At 52.5% G+C, this 19,346-nt stretch overlaps 2 protein-coding genes across 6 annotated transcripts in view; one reads left to right on the forward strand and one right to left on the reverse strand.

Moving 5' to 3' along the window:
• Positions 1-8,801, forward strand: MEST. 3 transcript variants are annotated; one of them, XM_040545667.1, is made up of 12 exons: positions 6-42; positions 1,846-2,000; positions 2,142-2,221; positions 2,318-2,395; positions 2,731-2,867; positions 3,176-3,234; positions 3,536-3,576; positions 3,681-3,751; positions 4,228-4,329; positions 6,374-6,450; positions 6,807-6,870; positions 7,333-8,801. In XM_040545667.1, exons 2-12 carry the CDS (start codon positions 1,847-1,849, stop codon positions 7,448-7,450), a joined length of 981 nt encoding a protein of 326 aa, XP_040401601.1. In that variant the 5' UTR covers positions 6-42; position 1,846; the 3' UTR covers positions 7,451-8,801. The 3 variants fall into 3 exon arrangements, with proteins under 3 accessions (XP_040401593.1, XP_040401601.1, XP_040401611.1); XM_040545659.1 differs by having other exon boundaries at positions 1-42; positions 1,846-2,221; positions 7,527-8,801; XM_040545677.1 differs by lacking the exon at positions 2,318-2,395.
• Positions 8,506-19,346, reverse strand: part of COPG2 (COPI coat complex subunit gamma 2) — a 21,045-nt gene continuing 10,204 nt past the window's right edge. For 2 of the 3 annotated variants that reach the window (XM_040545630.1, XM_040545638.1), the window contains exons 12-24: positions 18,952-19,140; positions 17,999-18,094; positions 17,393-17,636; positions 16,368-16,443; positions 15,085-15,188; positions 14,109-14,234; positions 13,157-13,219; positions 12,894-13,033; positions 12,411-12,582; positions 11,355-11,452; positions 10,503-10,641; positions 9,994-10,092; positions 8,506-9,006 (exon numbers count right to left, since the gene is read on the reverse strand). In XM_040545630.1, the coding sequence (XP_040401564.1) occupies positions 8,876-9,006; positions 9,994-10,092; positions 10,503-10,641; positions 11,355-11,452; positions 12,411-12,582; positions 12,894-13,033; positions 13,157-13,219; positions 14,109-14,234; positions 15,085-15,188; positions 16,368-16,443; positions 17,393-17,636; positions 17,999-18,094; positions 18,952-19,140 (1,677 nt within the window). In that variant the 3' untranslated portion in view covers positions 8,506-8,875. Of the gene's footprint in view, positions 9,007-9,993; positions 10,093-10,502; positions 10,642-11,354; positions 11,453-12,036; positions 12,260-12,410; positions 12,583-12,893; positions 13,034-13,156; positions 13,220-14,108; positions 14,235-15,084; positions 15,189-16,367; positions 16,444-17,392; positions 17,637-17,998; positions 18,095-18,951; positions 19,141-19,346 lie in introns of those variants that run through there. The other variant, XM_040545645.1, reaches the window with a different exon arrangement.

The following is a 19,346-nucleotide window of genomic DNA, read 5'->3' on the forward strand; positions in this document are numbered from 1 at the left end:
GGCGGGGCTGGGGGCGGGGCTTAGGCTGCCTCCGGCCTCCAGGTGGGGCCGCGCTGGGGCTGGGGGGGGCGTGGGGGTAATGGGGGGGGTTATGGGGGTAATGGGGGGCTTACGGGGGTAATGGCGGCATGGGGGGGTTATGGGGGTTATGGGGGCATGGGGGGGTTATGGGGGTTGTGGGGTAATGGGGGCATGGGGGGGTTATGGGGGGGTTATGGGGGCAGGGGGGTTATGGGGGTAATGGGCGGGTTGTGGGGGTAATGGGGGGGTTATGGGGGTTATGGGGGCATGGGGGGATTATGGGGGTAATGGGGTAATGGGGGGGGTCATGGGGGGGTTATGGGGTCATGGGGTAATGGGGACATGGGGGGGTTATGGGGATAATGGGAGGGTCATGGGGGTCATGGGGGTAATGGGGGGGTCATGGGCGGGTTATGGGGGTCATGGGGGAATGGGGTAATGGGGGGGTTATGGGGGTAATGGGGGAATGGGGGGGTCATGGGGGATTGGGGTAATGGGGGGGTTATGGGGGTAATGGGGGAATGGGGGGGTCATGGGGGATTGGGGGTAATGGGCGGGTTATGGGGGTCATGGGGGTAATGGGGGGGTCATGGGGGTAATGGGGGGGTCATGGGGGTTATGGGGGTAATGGGGGGGTTATGGGGGTAATGGGGGGGTCATGGGGGTAATGGGGGGGTTGTGGCAGTTATGGATATAATGGGGGGTAATGGAGGGGTTATGGGGGCATGGGGGGGTCATGGGGGTTATGGTGGTAATGGGGGGGTTATGGTGGTAATGGGGGGGTAATGGGGGGGTTGTGGGGGTTATGGGGGTAATGGGGGGGTTATGGGGGTAATGGGGGCAATGGGGGGGTTATGGGGGTAATGGGGTAATGGGGGGGGTTGGGGGTAATGGGGCGTTATGGGGGCGTGGGAGGGTTAATGGGGGCATGGGGGTAATGGGGCCATAGGGGGGTTACGGGGGTATCAGGGGTATGGGGGGGTTGGGGGTGTGGGGAGTATGGGAGCTTATGGGGACAGGGGGACATGGCGGGGTATGGAAGGTTATGGGGGTAATGGGGGGCATGGGGACATTGGGGGGTAATGAGGATGTGAGGGGTAATGGGGGCGTGGGGGGGCTATGGGGGCATGTGAGGAGTTTTGGGTTATTGGGGGGTCATGGGGGCGTAGGTGGGTATGGGGGTATCAGGGGTATGGGGGGGTTATGGGGGCATGGGGGTTATGGGGGTACGGAGGGGTAATGGGGGTATGGGGGGCTGTGGGGACGTGGGGAGGGTTATGGGGACATGAGGAGTTATGGGGGTGTGGGGGGGTATCAGGACATGGAGGGGTAGGGGGTCATGTGGGGTAATGGGGGCGTGGGGGGGGTTATGGGGACATGGAGGAAGTTATGGAGGTACGGGGGGTTATGGGGTCATGGGGGTAATGGGGGCATTGGGAGTGGGGAGAGTTATGGGGACATGGGGGGGTATGGGTGGGGACACGGGAAGGGCTATGGGGGCATGGGGGGGCTGTGGGGACATGGGGAGGGCTATGGGGACACGGGGGTTGTAGGGACGGGGGATTGGGTTGTGGGAATGGAGGAGGGGGGGGGGGTTATGGGGACGTGGGGAGGGTTATTGGGGGCCAAGGGGGGGGGTTGTTGGGTTGGGGGGGGGGGCTTATGGGGATGGGGTGGCTATGGGGACGTGGTAGGTTGGGGACATGGGGGTGGGTTATGGGGCCGGGTGGGGGGGGGGGTGGGGGGGGTCATGGGGCTTTTGGGGACGGGGGTTACGGGGCGAGGCGGTTATGGGGTGAGGGCCCACGTGCTGCCCCCCCGCAGGATGAAGGAGCGGTGGGTGCAGCTGGGGCTGCTCAGCGTCCCCCTCCTGGCCGTGTACCTGCACCTCCCGCCCCCCCGGCTCTCCCCCGCGCTGCTCTCCTGGCGCGCCTCCGGGGCCTTCTTCACCTACAAGGACCACAGCATCTTCTACAGAGGTGCCGACCCCCACCCCCTCACCCCCCCCCACCCCCCCACGGCCCCTTCTGGGGGAAAACGGGAGATATTTGGGCTAAAAACCTCTTTTTTTTTGGGGGGGGGGGTGCCGTGCCCCGCACCCCTATTTTCCCCCCCCTCAGATTCAGCCGGCGCCGAGGGCAGCTCCGACGTGGTCGTCCTCCTGCACGGCTTCCCCACCTCCAGCTACGACTGGAGCAAGGTGAGGGGGCTCGGGGACGCGGGATTCCTCCCTCCCCGGCAGAGCTTTTGGGGTGAGCTTTGTGGGTTTTGGGGGCGCTTTTCTCGCCCCCCGCAGATCTGGGAGGGGCTGACGCAGCGCTTTCGCCGGGTGGTCGCCCTGGATTTCGTCGGGTTCGGCTTCAGCGACAAGCCCGTGAGTAGCGGGGCGGGAGGAGCTTGTTTCTCTTCACATCCCCGATCCCCTCCCGAAAAAGAGCGGGATGTTTTAAAGGCGGGGGGGGTCGAAGGGGTTCCTTGTCCCCCCCGTCCCCCCCCTTGGCTTTGGGGTGCCTCCAGAGCACGTCTGGGCCCCTCTTGGGGAGCTGCTGGCCCAGGACGCCCCGACTGCTGTGGGACTTATCACGAACCGCTGCCCCGAGCCCCAGGCTCTTCCACTGGTGGCTTTATTTTGGAGGATTTGGGGTTGTTTGTTGGTTTTTTTTTTTTTGAGGGGCCAGGCCCTCACGGCGGCCCCGCTTTGCTTGGCAGCGGCCCCACCGCTACTCCATCTTCGAGCAAGCGAGCATCGTCGAGGGGCTGGTGCGGCACCTCGGCCTCCACCGCCGGAGGATCAACCTCCTGTCCCACGACTACGGCGATACGGTCGCCCAGGAGCTGCTCCACAGGTCACTGCGGCCCACGGTGTCCCCGAGCGGCCCACGGTGTCCCCGAGCAGCCCGTTCCCATCAGGGGTGGCAGGGTTTGGTGCCGGGCCCTCTCCTCCTGCAGCTGAAACGAAGGCCTGGGGGGGGGTTGTTGGGCCTCATCCCGAGGCACGTCCAGGGTGGGTGATCTGAGGATCCCCCCCATCCGATCCCAGCCCCTGGGGTGTTTAAATTCCTTCCCAAACTCCTTCGTATCGAGCTGGGGTGGTGTGCCACCGCTACCTGGAGGGGTTGTAGCCGCGCGTCACCTCCTCCTCCTCTGTCCCCAGGTACGAGCACAACAGAACTGGGAGCATCCTGATCAAGAGCCTCTGCTTATCCAACGGAGGTAAGGCTTGCCCGGGTGGCATCGTCCAGAGAGAGGTGACACGGGTGGTCCTGGGGGCTTGGAGCCCGTCAGCCAGGCTCCGGGGGGGTTATGTGCCTGCCCTCCTTCCCTAACGCTGCAACTAATTCCGACAAGGGGAATTAATTAAGGATCGAACCGGGCCAGGTTGATTCCAGACGTGTATATATATATACCTGGCTGTGTTTTCACCGAGATTGCTGAGGGGAAAGAAAGGGAAGGACTGGGGGATGCCGAGAATACAACTGTGCCCTCACAGCTCCGTTCTCCAAAATGTTTCCAGGCATTTTCCCCGAGACGCACCGCCCCCGGCTCATCCAGAAGGTGAGCGGCTGCCCCGGGGGGGTAAAAGCGCTCCGGAGGGGCAGGATTCGCGTTCCTGGCCGACGCCGAGAGCGATGCCCGCCTGCTTTCTCCTTCTGCCCCAGGTCCTCAAGGACGGGGGCCTGCTGTCCCCCGTCATCACGCGGCTGATGAACTTCTTCTTCTTCTCCAGAGGGTGAGCTGGGGCGCCGTGCTTCCCGCGGCGGGTGGGATGGGCAGGGAGGGGGGCGAAGGCAGGAATTTGAGGAATTTGTTAGGGGAGGGATCCCTGGGCTCTGTCCCAGTAGAGGTTTGCCCCAAATCTGAGTGACCTCGGTCCCATGAGCCATTCCCGTTGGGTTGGCAGAGCATTTAATAATAAACCACATGGCTTTCCTCCATGCCCTAGACTCCTCCTCTCCTGCAAGTGAGACATCATGGGGGCAACAAAAACCCTAAACCACTCTACCTACAATACACGACCAAATAAATATCTTCACCAGCTGTTACAACCCCTCTTTGATGCCTTTGGGGTATCTCTGGGGGATGACTTGCGGCTCCCGAGGGATTCACGGCGGAGGGTTGGGAGCGCTCGGCGCGCCTCTGCCCTGGGCTCGTGCCCGAGCCGCGCGCTAACGGGGCTGCTGCCCTTCTGCCCCGGACCCTCCTCAGGCTCGGGGCCGTCTTCGGGCCCTACACGCAGCCTTCGCAGGCCGAGTACTGGGACATGTGGACAGCGGTGAGGACCAACGACGGCCATCTCGTGGTTGACAGGTGAGCTGGGAGCGCCGCGGGAGCTCTTCGGTTCGACACCAGCAGCGTGCCTCTGTCCGCTGGCAGCGCCTCGGAGCTTGTCAGAGGTCTGGGCACAGGATGCTTGGAGCCTCCGGGTGCTTCTCTTGGGCTTTGGGGTCACTTAACCCCCAAAAAAGATGTGGGGCGTGATGGAGGAGCAGCTGGGAATGGGACACGTCGCGTGGCGGGGCAGCGAGGGGGGGCAAGAAACAGGGCCGCTGATGGGGAGAAATCTGGGGGCACGGTTTGAATTTTGGGGGTTTTGTTTGCAAGTGGAGCTAATTCTGGCTCTCTTCAAGCTTGGGGTTTTCGGAAGGACCTCGGGCTGGTGGTGTGAATTTGGTGGGGCTGGTTTGTGTCCTGCCCGGCACGCAGACTCCTCTCCTCCTGCTGCGGGGGCTGCAAAGACAGTGGGGGACAATCTCCAGCCAAATCACAAAGTACAATAAGGATAAAAAAATAAAAACCAGGCTCTCCAAAGGGCGCTTGTTGCCTGCCTTTTGTAACAAGAGCATTTTGTAACAAGCCCAGCCACGGGGCCGATGCGCTGCCCGCTTGGCAGTCCCGTTGGGGCAAATTCTTGTAATGTCACCGCCGGCTGCAGAGCTCGGCCCACAAATAGCTCCAGTCCCTGAAATGCCATGAGTCCGAGTATCAGGGGGTTTATTTAGCACAGCTTCCCGTCCTTGGAAAGCTCCTGAAAACCCAGCTGACGTGAACGTGCTGGTTAAAAGTGGGAGCCCGGGCCTGCTTTGTAGGAAGTGGGTCCAAAGCCACTGTTTGCCCTGGTGCCGGAGCGAAGCAGCGGGGGTTTTATGGAGCCTTGGGGGTGCTGGTTGATGCTTGCCTAAACACGAGCCAGCAGTGTGCCCAGGTGGCCAAGAAGGCCAAGGGCATCCTGGCTTGTGTCAGGAATAGTGTAACCAACAGGAGCAGGGGGGTCGATCATCTTCCTGAGCTCTGCTCTGGTGAGGCCGCACCTCGAGTGCTGTGCTCAGCTTTGGGCCCCTCACTACCAGAAGGACATCGAGGCCCTGGAGCGTGTCCAGAGCAGGGCTGCGAAGCTGGGGAAGGGCCTGGGACACAGGTCCTGTGAGGAGCGGCTGAGGGAGCTGGGGGGGTTGGTCTGGAGAAGAGGAGGTGCAAGAGAGACCACATTGCTCTCTGCAACTGCCTGAAAGGGAGGTGTGGGGAGCTGGGGGTCGGCCTCTTCTCACAGGTAACCAGTGACAGGACCAGAGGGAACGGCCTCAAGTTGCGCCAGGGGAGGTTCAGGTGGGAAACGAGGAGACATTTCTGCTCAGAAGGAGCGGTCAGGCGTTGGGACGGGTTGCCCAGGGAGCTGGTGGAGTCCCCGTCCCTGGGGGTGCTCAAGGAGAGGTTGGACGTGGTGCTTGGGGACATGGTTTAGTGGTAACATTGGTGGGAGGGAGTGGTTGGACCAGGTGATCTTGGAGGGCTTTTCCAGCCTTACTGATTTTAGGATTCTCTGATTCTAAGTAACCCTTTGGTGCTCACTCACAGCCGTGCTGCCCTGCCCGGATGGAGCCGCTCCCCTCCTTTAACAACCCCGTGGCGTTTATCTGGGAGCAGAGGCCCCAAATTTGCTTCCACCTGATGTGGGGAGGCTGCAAACCCCATCCTTCCACCTCCCTGACCCCGGACTACGGGGCCAGTTCCCCTTTCCCCTGCGATCTGGGGTCAGCCCCAGCCGGGAGGCAGGACTCTGACCTGGACGCCGCAGGGCACGGGGCTGGCAGCAGCAGGGCTTGGAGCCAGTGATCTGCGCTGCCCTTTTGTCTGCTGACTGCTGAAATAACAGAGCAGGCAGTTCGCTGAGCTGGGAGCTGACCAGAAGGCTGATTTTTTTTTTTGTTATTTTTTATTTTTTTTGTTGTTGCCGCTGCACCCGGGAGGCTGACACGGGTGCAGGGTGCCCTTGGGCATCGCTGCGAGAGCAAGCTCCGGGCTGCGCAGGCACCTCGTGGCGTCATCAGCGTTGTAACGACGGGCTTCCCTTCAGTATTTTGCAGTACATCAACCAGAGAAAGAAGCACAGAGACCGCTGGGTTGGGGCTCTGGTGGCCACCTCCGTCCCGCGTGAGTAGGATTTGGTTTTCTTTGGTTTCAGGGGGGGACGTGGGGAATCGCGCCCGTCTCCTGCAGGCGCTGGCTCCTTCCACTCCTCGTGGGAGCCTCTCGTGATGAGGACGAGGAAAAGCTCGAGGAAAAGCTCAAGGAAAGCTTTGGTGTTTGCAGAGGGGGCTGAGCAAAAGACCTTTGGGCTTCTGGTTTGCACCCCCCCCGCCCCGTGTGCTGAGCTGGGCTGGGGGCTTAGTGCCCTGCTGAAAGTTCCCCGAGCTCCCTGCTGGGGGTTGTGACTGCAACAAGCCTCCCCGGCCTGCTTCGGGATGTTCTCAGGTAATAAAAATTCTGTTTGTGCGGCTTTCTTGCAGTGCATTTAATCTACGGGCCCCTGGACCCTGTGAATCCGCACCCGGAGTTCCTTCAGCTGTACAAGTAAGGCGCCACCACCACGGAGCGGCAGCACGCAGCTGGGGTTTCGTTTCGAGGGGGATTTTGTCTCAGACTCTCCCCTCCGCTCATTTGCCATCCGGGCTGGTTTTTCTCCCCACCTGTAACCTACGCAGCCAGGCAGTTCGGAAGTTTAGAAATCGTTCCCCAATTTTAGGCATCAAAGTCCCAATCCTCAGTCGCAGCAATCACGCATTTGAAAACCGCGTCAGACAGTTAAGATTTATTGTCTTTTCCTCCAGTGGACCCGAATTAAGTCCAAGCATGTGGACCAGAGGCCAGCTGTAGCTCTTACGGGTTGTTGGGGTTTTATTTTGTGCTGAAGCCACGTTACAGACAGCACCCCAACTGCGCAGGAGGGCCCTGTCCCTCTCACCAGGGGCAGCTGGCTGCAGGCTGAGCCCGCTGCGGTTGCTGTGCTTACCCCTTGCTGCGTTCTTCCCCCAGAAAAGTGCTTCCCACGTCCACGGTGTCCGTGCTGGATGACCACATCAGCCACTACCCGCAGCTGGAGGATCCAGCGGGCTTCCTGAACGCCTATCTGAGCTTCATCGACTCCTTCTGAGCTGCTGCTTGCTCTCTGTTTACAAGTCAGGCTTCGGGGGCAGGAAAAAACTGATTTTTTTTTTTTTAATCTCCAGATCAACACTTTGCACTAACGACCCATGGTTTGGCTGCCAACCTGCTGCGTTCACACACGCAGTTAAATCCTTCGAGCAGCACAAAAGATGAGCCTGCGGGGAGGCGCGGACAAAAATCATCAGCCTAGGAGTCAGAGGATGCTGACAGCTCCTCCAGCCCTTCCTACCTCGCTTCTTGGCTGGCCGGGAGGGCTCAGGGCAGAACAAGGACACCCGAGGGGAAGCATAACACGAGTTACCTCGGTCCAAGAGTCCTTCCTGCCCTCAGGGGGAGGCTTTGCTGCTTGCCCCAGGCAGCCAGGAGCACGTTCCTAAGAGCAGTGACATGTTTCTAGGTTAGCTGCCCTTGGGAATGTCTTGGGAGCTTCCTCAAAGCTCGGCTGTAGCACTCGGTGCTACCGGGGCAAACTTGTGCCTGGTCCCTGGAGCAATACCGGCCCTAGCAAAAGCCAAGGTGTTTTTCTGAGCAATAGCTATTTTTTTATTTATTTTTTTTTGCCACAGGGAGCTGGGAGAAGTGTTTAAATTAGCATTAAAGCAGTATTCCTTCCTCACCCTGACTTGGTAAGGACAGAAACGCCAGTTCATTTCCAGGGAGATGTGTGGCAGAGCACCCCTCACGAGGAAGTCACCGCCAGGTCCTTCCTCCTTTTTCTTCCCCATCTTTGACAGCTTTAAGCCCAAAAAAGCTGCAGTGTTCTGTAGTGTTACTTGACACGAGGCTCAGAGAAGTGTTAGTCCAGAGTAGAAAGGGAAAAACCTTCATGGTTGAAGTGTAATTTCTCTATACATTGATTTTTGTCTCCTCTATTTCACGCAAAATCTTCAAAAGACTGTAAATTTGGGGGTTGGCAGATGCTGCAGGTTTTGGGTGTTTTTAACTGCTTTGTTTTAAATTTATTAAGAATAAGGGGCTTCTGCTGAGTAAACAACCCCGTAGACTGATTTTTCTGAATTGAAGACATGGAAGCGGACAGAATTAGAACAAGAATTTTCTATTTTATTAACAGTAGTTCATATGAATTCCAACCACTTGGACCAGTGTTTATTTTCTGTTAATAAAAATTAGTTTTGACAAAAATCCACTTCCGTTTTCTTACCACCTACCTCTTTTCTTTTCCCTGCTCTACCGCAAGTGGCCAGAGATACAATAAGTTAGACAGGAATGTGTAAGTGTCAAGGGAGGAGGGGACGGGGGAGAGGCTCAGTACCAGCCAGCCACTACTGTAACATCATACAAAATATTTACCAAATCGAGGAATAAAAACTACATGCGTGACAGCTGGGGAACGCCCAACTAGTGTTTCAAGGGCTGTTTCCACCACAGCTGAGGTGCTGGAACGCTCAGCTCAGCCCACGGAGGCCAGGATGACATCGACGGGCGTTTCTTCCTTGCTCCTGACCGTCACCTGCATGGTCACACCGTCTCCTAGAGCGAGCCTCGACCGTACCAGCACGTCGCAACCGCCTCTGTACACACCTGAGGGACAAAAAAATATATATAAAAATAAACCACCGAAACATTTGACAAGTTTCTAGTGTAAGGGGCTCAGGAAGCGATGTAGTTCTGACCCAGGAGCAGCCAGCCTGGTGAGTGCGAGGCAGATACAGTCTGGGGCTAGCTGCATGGAGGGTGAAGTGACCCCGAAAAACCCCAAAGGTAACAGATTAATGCCCAAATTAATCATGTGGAGTCAGCATGAGTTGCTGGAGGCCTAGGCAGATTTAAATGGGCAGAAGCCAGGAAGTTGAAGGTCACTTTTAGTTTGGGAAGGCAGCACGCTGCAGTTGTGCTGGGGAGGCACAGCCCGCTGGCTCAGTGCCCCTGCCGTGAAGGAAGAACAGGCCCAGGTTTCTGCCAGAGGGCTTGGAGGCAACAGGCTGCAGGATGAGCCATCTCCAGTCCCCCTCCAACATTACTACGAAAACAGACCTGGAGTTACCCATTCTGCGCCTGGAACAGATCCAGCCCTACAGTCGGACCATTATATGCCAGGTCCAGCGCAGTTTAACGACTGCATGAAGGTTTTGTGGAGTTCTTAACTTCCAGAGATTGCCCAGAAGCGTAAGCCTGGACCACAGTCAGCAAATAAAAAGTTGTGGGTACTGCAGGCCAATTTAGGATGAGTCTTCAGAGGCAGGAACTTGAAAACAAAGCGTTCATAGGAATCCACTTCCAAAATAACAACTGGCAAGGAAATAAGTTAGGTGTCTTCTCTGGAAGTTCTTTGGAAGGCTTTGCTGCTGCTCCCACAGGCAGAATGCCTCCATGCTGAGGCACAGAGCCTAGCCCGAGTGCACCCACAGCAGCAGGCTGCAAGACCAGCACCAGCTTCATTCAGCTCGCAGCTTTTTACAGAGCAAAACTTTATGGGAGCAGAATCCCCAAACCCGTTTCCCTTCATTTAGGGAAAATCTGTCTGTGTGGGGACAGGGAAACACCGGGCTCAGCAGCGTGAATACGTACCAGCTAAGTAGAGCGTGTGAGAATTTTTGTTCTCTGGCACTTTATCTGATCGCTCGCAGGGCTGCATGCCCAAGAACTTGATGATGTTATTGACAGCTTCTGCATTGAGGGATCGGAAAAGAAAGTTAGCTCCAGGCTGGTGCCAAGCTTTCTGTGAGAACTGGTTCTCAGTCAAAGAACGTTCTCCAAGCATCCACACGGCTTAATCATTTTTCATTCGTGATCTTGGTTGCTGCCTCACCACCGCAGCTAACGTGTAACGTCCTTCTGCTGCCTTAGCCTAGGAACGCACCCTTCCCTTCAACAAGGCTCAGCATGACAGCTCTGCCAAGCTTCTGCTCACTGTAATCCCAAACTACAACAAAAACCCTCGTCACTGCGACAATGTCACATCGGAAGGCACCAAATCCTCCTCCTCCTCTTCCTACCACACTAATTATTTCCCCATCATGGCAGATTTACCAGGATTACTACGTGGGTCACCAATAAACGAGGAGAGACCATCTCACCATCGAGGGTTTTAATTGAACTCAGCGCAAAGGTTTCTTCTTTCTCAAAGTCATCTCCCACTTCTTCCCACGCAGCTGCGAAGTTCGGCTTTAAAACCTTCTGGATGTGATCAGCCACCGTCACCTCCAAATCTTCCAACTGACAGAGAAAAGCAAGGGAGAGTTTCAGCTGCCAGTTACAGAAAGGAACCTCATCTTCGGAAGAGGGACAGCAGCGTTTTGCCAAGACAACTCCGGCATGCCTGCCTTTAATTTCAGGAGAAACGTATAATACTATGCTAAAAAGCAGAGGAGAATATCAGTATTTATGGTGGTCATCTGCAAAGCTTAAAAACATGCACACAAAATGATCAGAGAGACAGAAGGAGAGCAAAAAATGGGGCAATTGCTTTTCAAGTCAAAGCCCGTTCTCAGCCTTACTGGACATGCAAGGAGAGAGGCAGTCTCAGAACCCAGAAGCAGCCTCTACCTCCCCCAAGCCCCAAAGTCAGGCGCTTTCCTGAGATCCAGCTTGTAACGCGCCGACTGGTAACAGGAACACAACAGAGGTGCAAATGCTTGGGGGGTTGAAGAAAAAGGTTGGGCCACGGTTCTGAGAAGGGACACCGGAAGTTATTGCTGCTTTCATGTCTACACCCACAAATCTCGTCTCCACAGGACACTAAAGTTAAACGAACTTTAGGCAGAAGCTTATTTTTGGGTAAGGATCTAAACAGTCACAAGCTCTGGGTATTTTGGAAGTGTTTCAGGCAGATCCCCTGATCTTTCTACTGGCTTCAGGTCTGAAAGGAAACTGTCAGCCCAACGGCCAGAATCAGCGACAGGAAAAAAGAAAAACAGTCCTGAACTCACCACATACTCATCATCGTAGCCATCTTCTTCTGGCACTCCTGTGTTTGGGTCACAGTCCCGAACGGTGAACTTCATCGTGCAGCTGAAAGTACAAGCAACTGGGGAGGAAAGGGAAAGCCCTCACAGGTTAGTAGCGCAGTTTCTTCTGCCTGAGCCCTTGCTTCCCAAAAAGGATTGAGAAGACAATAAGTAAGCTCTTCCCCAGAAGATACAGACACGGCAGTGGTCAGAGCACTTCTCTGCTTCACTTAAAATTTCCCCCCGACTCCAAGATGAAGACTAAATGAGGATCTCAGAGGAGGAGTATGCCACGGCCGTAGCGTAACAGGCACTGGCCCCATGACTTGCAGGGTGCTGCAGCGCAATCGGTCAGCACTAGCCGCCAGCAGAAACCCTGCAAGGATTTCTGACAAGCGGATTATGATCCAAAAGCACAGTTCAGGGAATTCAGACCAGTTCTGATCTTCTCTGGTTAAAGTGTTAACCAGGAAATTCACCTCGCTGATAAGCTGAGTCACGTTAAATCAACTCCAAATCCAGCAGAGTTTCTTTTGCATATGAACAAATTAAGAAAGAAGCTTTATGCACACGAAAATCACTCATTCCTAAATTTCACAGCAGTTTCTAATTCTCTAGGGAGAGGAAAATTTGCATGAGCTGAATTTGCGAAGGCCCAAGTTACCAGTCACTCGTCTCCACTTGCGTTTTCCTTTGACTGAGTCTGTTCCTGAGTACCACCAAGCATCCACGTTTTCAAACGTGCTGCTTTCATTGACTCAAGCGAACACGTTCAGTTTCCTGTATTACCTGCGTGCTCTCCAGGCCTCATTACCAACTCATTTTTAATCACCCAGTACCAACGATCAGTTAAAAAGCATGCACACTGTTCTGCACAAACACAGGTCCTGCATAAAAACCAGCAAGTAAGACACGTGAGAAGAACAGCGCTAGAATCTCAGTATGCACTCACCAAATCCCACACCCTGAACGTTGTAACAGCTGTTCTCAAAAAGCTTTATTTTCCTCGCAATTCCTTTATTCCCTCGCAATCGTTACCTGCAGTGGGGTCATCCTGGGGCACGTGCACGAGGGTGTAACACATGCCTGGCTGGTTGTAGGGCAGGCTGGGTGCTGGGATGCAACAGATCACATCGTAAGCATCCGACGGCTCCATCTGCACGGTGACTCTCTCTAACAGCTGATCGTTTAACGTGTTTGTGCAATCAAACTGCAGAAGAATAAATTGAAGAGGACTCAAGCACAGGAGAAACGTTTCCAATCAAGTTTTTCCCAAGTCGGTCTCACTGAACAGCTTCTCTCCAATTTTACCAGAATTCTCTAGCAGATGGATAGGGGTTACAACCCTTTTTTGGATCGTTTTTGAGGCAACACACACCCTCTTAACTTTACTGTGCAACTCCCTTAAGGGGGAAGCTCTCTTCTCCAGGGTGCAGTGGCAATGCTGTTCATACTACACCCTGGCCTCACTAACGGCTGACCCCCTACTGCACCCTCACAGGGGCTTTTAATTTCCCTTACCTGGAAAACAATGTGGTTTGTGAACACGTGTTTAATACAACGGACGAAATACTCTGTTTCTGCTTCTGTGAGCTGCACCGGTTCTGAAGACTTGAATAATGGACCCAAGCTCTTAAACTCTGGAATGGCTGCCAGTTGCTCTGCACAGAAAGGAGAAGACGACGACAGACACTCAGCGACAGGTTTGCTCGTTGCTCCCGCCTCATCCGTAGCGATCCTCCCCCTGCTTCAAGCACCGGACACCCGCTGATCTCCCCTCATACCTTGGAATATATCCTGACGCGAAGGAGCAACTTTCTCAGGCTTGCTGGTCACTAAGGCAATCTCTGTGATGAGAAAAGCAGAGACATCATGCTGTCAATTCCACAACGGGGAGTTTTAAATGCCTTTATAGCTCCACTAAAAATTCATTAGCCTGCAGCGTTTCACACATCCTGCTCCTTATCACTGCCAGCTCCTCACACACACTAGAGTATTTTCTGCTAGGCAATACTGGATTGCAAGGAGAGAAGAGAGACGTTTGAGTCACGATGAAGAAAGCGCACTTCAGTCTGGAACAGCCAGCAAAAAGCTCACCACACTGACTGCGTGACTGCTCCAGCTTCAGCATACAACATGACCACCGCCATGATATATGAGAACAGCAATTTACAAGACAAGCTGCCGTTTCTCAGAAGGCATTAACTTATTTACTCTGCGTGAGAGCACGTAACCCATGTAATTCGAAATAACGCAGCTCCTATCTCCCATATCTAACAGATAGGAAGGGAAAATGAGAAGGGGGAAAAAAAAAAAAAAAAAAAACCTTCTCTAGAAAGCTTGTGCAAGGTCAAGATGCAAGAATTGTGCAAGACCATGGAAGAAAGCCAGCGAAGTGACTTAGCGCTTCTGGAATGCGCCTTTTTCAAACATCTATGAGCAGATTAATTCTGATGATGTACAAACTTCCATCCGATAACAAGATTAGCTGAATGAATAATGCAATCTTGCCAATCCGTATTTCTTTGGAAGAGGTTCTGTTTTTCCTCTGTGAAGATCAGGCAGGCTTACCTACACAAAGCCTGTGACAGTAAACTGTGAGGCATTCAGCCGAGTCACCTCTGTCTTGGCCTGACCCCACTGCGAGGGCAGCAGCCAAGTTTACAGGCATCAAATATCATTACGGCAACACGAACGCTTCCAGTCTCTTCTATTTAAAGGAAGCCTGAGCGTTACCTGCTTTCTGTTCGAAGATTGGCGCGGTAGCCAGGGGAACTGTTTTCATATCAAAAGGTTTGTCGGAAGGCTCCAGTGTATACTGGTGCAGGGCTTTCTCCATTCCAGGAACAGAGACGGTCAGCCCTGCAAAGCAGAATCACAGGCAGAAGATTTCAGTGTTAATGAGGTTCACTGCCCCAGAATCAACAAGGTGCCAGGGTCTGAATCAGCATTACATTTCCATCCCTCGAGATCAGGTAAGGAAAATTATTTTAAAAGCTCTTCTCTGTAGCTCAGGCTGCAGAGTAATACCCTTGCACGGAATCCGGAGTTTACAACTACACAGATACGGTTTGGACTTGGGCTAATAAAAAAGCTGGTAGAAGTACTTTCGCTTCTCAGTAAACACATACAGACACTTGTATACACGCACACGTGTGAAGTGCTTCAAGACACTGCATAGAATGAAAAAGCTGCTCTGAAGATGACAGAGACTAAGTTGCCATTCCAGAGTATTGGAGTCGCAACAGTTCACTTGAGAGAAGTCACATTGCAATGATCTTAATCATTGAATACTTTGCTGCATAATCTCTCTGGCATAAACTCTAATACATTTTTATAACCAGCCCTCACAACAAGATATGTCATCTGCATTTTGCGACGGAGAAGACAGTGCAAAGGTTAAGAAACTTGTCTCAAGTGAAGGAAGAGGCAATGATGAAAAAAAGCCCAGCCCATATTCCTGCTCTATTTACCCAGACAATCCCTCCCATGTTTTGCTAAGTCTGCCACTCTCAGTTGACACAAATCCTTTGAGGAAAGCACTAGTGCCAGAAGAAACACATGGGTCCATTTCTTCCAGTTATTCTGACCCACGTTACCCCCAGATGCATCACAGAAAATTATTCTTACAGCAACTAAACCCACCCATAATACGGAATGTGAAGTAACAGCTCACACTTCAGGCACGCATACATTTCTTTCTACCACTGACCATTAAAAATATAAGCAGCATTCAGGGCTATCTGTCTCTGCTGAAGTACATTCAAGTAGAACGTTGCTCTGTCCCGAACTTCGTCATCGCTGTCCATCATACACCTGGTTTGGGGAACAAAAGGACAGAAGGCAGCTTGCTCAGGACGTTGTGAGAGCTGAGCTGCAAATGGCACTGACCAAGCTGGACGCTTGATACTGCAGTGATAGTCTGAGCTCTCCTGATGGATTTGCAAATTGTGAAAAAAAAGCATTCAGACAACACGGTGGCTGTCACACCCAGATGTACCGACCAGAAAATGTAAGGTTTTAAAAGACTGGATATTTCATTCAGCTCTTTCAGTTAGAAGATGCTAACCTGAAGCTTGTATACAAGTGCCACATTAGAAAAACCTAAGACTAAAGGAGATGCACCAAAACACCTCACACGCGTGGCTAGACTACAGAACGCACACCTGGAGCCTGCATTTTATGGCTAACTGCACCATGCAGTTGCCCTTTTTTTTTTTATTAAACAGCTTTGTTTTGAGATAAAAAAGGAGAAGAAAAAGATTACGAAAATCATCGTGTTAAAGCTGCTTGCTATTTCATACTGAAAAAACGCCCGTGTGCTCAAACATTCACCTAGTTTTTCCAATTACAGCAGGTGCCTTACAAAGAGATCTTCTCCCCCTCCTGGCAACTCATTCTGTTTTTAATTCCACATTGCTCCGGTCACTTGTCACAGCAGTTCTTCACCTGCACCTACGCCGAGGTTGCCTTTTTCCTGAAGCATTTCATAATTCGAATTATTTATTTCGCCACACAAGTCAGTCATAGTCTGGGTTTCTGGTACACTATGGTGCTACACACAGGAAGAATGTGACGCTTACAGAATAGACAACTTAGGAAGGTTGGGCGGTCTTAGTGCAACGCACGCAAAGCTGCGGAACTGGAACACCTGAGACCAGCCACAGACATTTTACTATTTATGAATAACATGGACATCTATTTTCTTGCTTCAAAGGGATGCAAAAATGCACATTTATCGAATTACCGTAGATTTATTACCCACTAAGGAAAATTTTCACATCAGATTAACTGTCAGATGATTCCATGACCCATCACACCCTTCATTTACACACATTCGGCAGCCCTGCGTTCCCACCAGCCAGGAAGGAAGGCAGCCACCCGCCCAGCGGACCCAGCACACGTTCTGGCCTGGTCTAACTTGCTTCTTTGTGGAGCAAAGCGCCCGGTGTCACCAATCCTCAGCCCGTACACGGCACAGTCAGACCCACTCACCTCTGCAACAGCACCAAGATGCTTGGAAGAAGACTCTCATTCTGGGCACCAAACTTTGCCAGCGCGCTTACAGCAGCTGCAAGAGAAAACAGGGAGGCATCAGGTGTGAACGCTACGCCCAGACAGACTTCACAGCAGACCCAGAGCGTTGTGCATACTGCTGTCCCGAAGTTCCAGTTACAAAGGTTGTCACTTCCACGCCACAAACTCGTTAGAGATACGGAAAGATTAAACTATTTCTATATTTTCAAAAGGAAATAGTTTGACATTAGGGACTAACAGGCCAAGGCCAGCTTGATCGCCCTACAACCCTGTTCCAAGAGAATCCTCTGCCAGATGAGGTTAGGTCAAGCTCCACAGCTCGTTCCAGTCTGTGGCCCCTCTACCCTTAGCAGTGGCTCGCGCTCCTGGCTATCTTTGTTTTCCACATACAGACGCATCCAGTGGTGGGCAGGGCCAGTGACTCTGCAAGGAGGTGAAACTCCTCAGCGATCACCTGAAGCAGCCTGTCCAAACTACTCTCATTTCAGCTCAGCTTCGATAAATTCCACATATACAAACAAAGTTCAATAAGGAAGTAGTCTTTATGGCCTTGAGAGTTAAAAAAAAGAAGCTATATGATGAAATATCTGTACAGAGTACGGTCTCAGAGGGATGCTTTCCATGTGTTCCCAGGTTACAAGTTAGGAAATGGTGACCAGAAGAGCTGTCATCAAAAACCAAACGCCAAGACCACCATACAGTATTTGTCAGCTCATTTTCCTTCCTCCCTCCCCAGCAGGGCTTCCTCCTCCAGCACTCTGGAGATCGAGCCAATACCTCTCCAAAACCAGGCCCAAAATGCGAAAAAAAGACGCCACACTCTAAAGGGTTTGTTGTTGAGGCCCTGCAGGAAGGAAGCATCAGTCTGCAACAAGCTTTTTTTTTTTTTTTGGAGGAATCCTTATCTTGTGCACGGGAGATTTCCATGCAAACAGATGACGGGCAGAAGTCAGACATCACGCCAGCCTTTTAGCTCAACTCACCAGCCCTCACAGCCTCGTTCTCCAGCACCACCCTGTTGAATATGAAGCGGATGTACTTCGATGGGGACGGGGTCCTCGGCCCCTCTTTCCCCAGCAGGTGCAGGATCTTTGTGGCTAGGACGGTATGTTCACAGTCTTCGATGAACTCGCAGAGGTGAGCCAAGCCAGATTCCTTACTCTCGGGGTTCTCCTCGATGATGCTGATTATACAGTCCACAATGGCTCGCTTGTACTCGAAGCCACCCTGGGAAGAGCAAAGCAAGGACACTCACCCAGCAGGCAGAGCTCAGACTGCAGTTCTACACAGTTCCCCTCACGCTTCAATTACTTCTTTCCACTGAAGAAAACAAAACAAAACATTTGTACATAAACAGACAAGAGGAGGCGGGCCGGATAATCTCATCGGGTCTTCCCAGTTCCCATCAACCAAGAGAGGCACATCATCAAGAAAACTTCTTCAGAAGGGTTTTTAATGCACCAACTCTAATTCAGAAGCAGATTTCAGACAGGTCTGACCCACAAGATAAACGAGGTCTTGTAAGGCAAGAGACCCTTCACACCGTCAGAGCTCCCTGCCCAGAACTACACGGAACGTTTCAAACCTACATCGTCCCTGAGCATGTTGGAGAGGAAGGTCATCATGACGCCGTGTTTCCGAGGGTATTTCTGGCACAGAGCACTGATAGCCTGTACTACCACTACCTGCAGAACAACAGAGAAGGACGTTAGGCACACGCGTTTGTTTTTCTGAGAGCAGCACAGCCTTCTCCCTACCTCGAACTGTCGCTTTGACAGATTACGTTCTTGTACAGGAAGGATAAAATCTGGTGGTGGACTCTCAGCGTGGATTGCTAACAGCTCTATGCTAGCAGGCTGCAAGACCTGGCTGTGCTCAAGGGGCTGCATTCAGGTGTCATATGGCAGTTCCAAGGCCCACGCCTCCCCCTCTGCCCAGGGAGGATCCTGACCTAATTCTAACTTTAGTTACATCGTGTCACTAAGGCTCTTTGCAATTTCAAAGCTATCTAAAACTTGGTTCTTTTGCTCATACAGACAGTAAGGTAAAACCACCGTACAATAGTGGACTAAAGGACTTGGCAGGCACGCTGTGCTCCTCAAGGCAACTCCGCAGTGTAAGAGGGACAGGTACAGATAAACAATCATCCTTAACCACGTTATCACCTGAATTTACAGTGATTAAACTTAAATTAGTAGTGTGAACTGGAAGTTTCCTATCAGACTGAAGTCATCCAGGCTTGATTAAGACAGTTAAAATCCTTCTCCAGAGGCAACCAGAAGACGGTACGAAGTTTTATAGGAAACTGCGCAGGAGCCAGGAATCTACCAAATGATGTTTATCCTTTTTCAGAGTGGAGAGAGGAAATGGAAAAGTGTATTTTGACAGCTGAAAAACACAGAACCACACCTTCTGAATTTCAAGTTGGCTTTGCTCTATTAGACTAAGTCACCGAAGGACTAAAAAGTGGGAAAAGCTTCATAAAAACAAGAATGGGAGAAAAACCTGCAGCTGGAAAGAGGAGAGGCCTCCAATGCCACACCTTAAACTCATCTGATATTTCTGACACGAAGGAAGAGATCTGTTTCATGAGCCTGTCTACACTGCTCTCACTCCCTGTCTTCAGCAGGGTGGTGATGGCGAGGGTAGCAATACTGCGGTTGGAGTCCGTGATGAGGTTTTCCAGGTCCAGGTTGCAAGCAGTGACTGCAGATGGATGCTTCATGGCCACCTGTAAAGGAAACAATTTCAAAAGTTACGTGAGAGCAGCGCCATCCTGCAGAGTCCAAAGCTTTCAGTGAAGCAAGTATCAAAGTCCTTGTTTTTTCAAGCACTGCAACTAAACCTACATCATGCGCTGCTGGCAGGATGCAATCAATGCATTTTGATTTCGGTTTGCATTCTTGTTTCGGTTTTTGAAATGAACTCCTCTAACTT

Source organism: Cygnus olor, chromosome 1 (genome assembly GCF_009769625.2).
Source record: "Cygnus olor isolate bCygOlo1 chromosome 1, bCygOlo1.pri.v2, whole genome shotgun sequence".
Lineage (NCBI taxonomy): Eukaryota > Metazoa > Chordata > Aves > Anseriformes > Anatidae > Cygnus > Cygnus olor.

Bases quoted from the DNA above. Each gene is read 5' to 3' on its own strand.
- MEST (XM_040545659.1), top strand. From the start codon at position 1,847: ATGAAGGAGCGGTGGGTGCAGCTGGGGCTGCTCAGCGTCCCCCTCCTG. The intron at 2,868-3,175 runs GTCACTGCGGCC...CTCTGTCCCCAG, and splicing joins GCCCAGGAGCTGCTCCACAG to GTACGAGCACAACAGAACTG. The intron at 6,451-6,806 runs GTGAGTAGGATT...GCTTTCTTGCAG, and splicing joins GGTGGCCACCTCCGTCCCGC to TGCATTTAATCTACGGGCCC.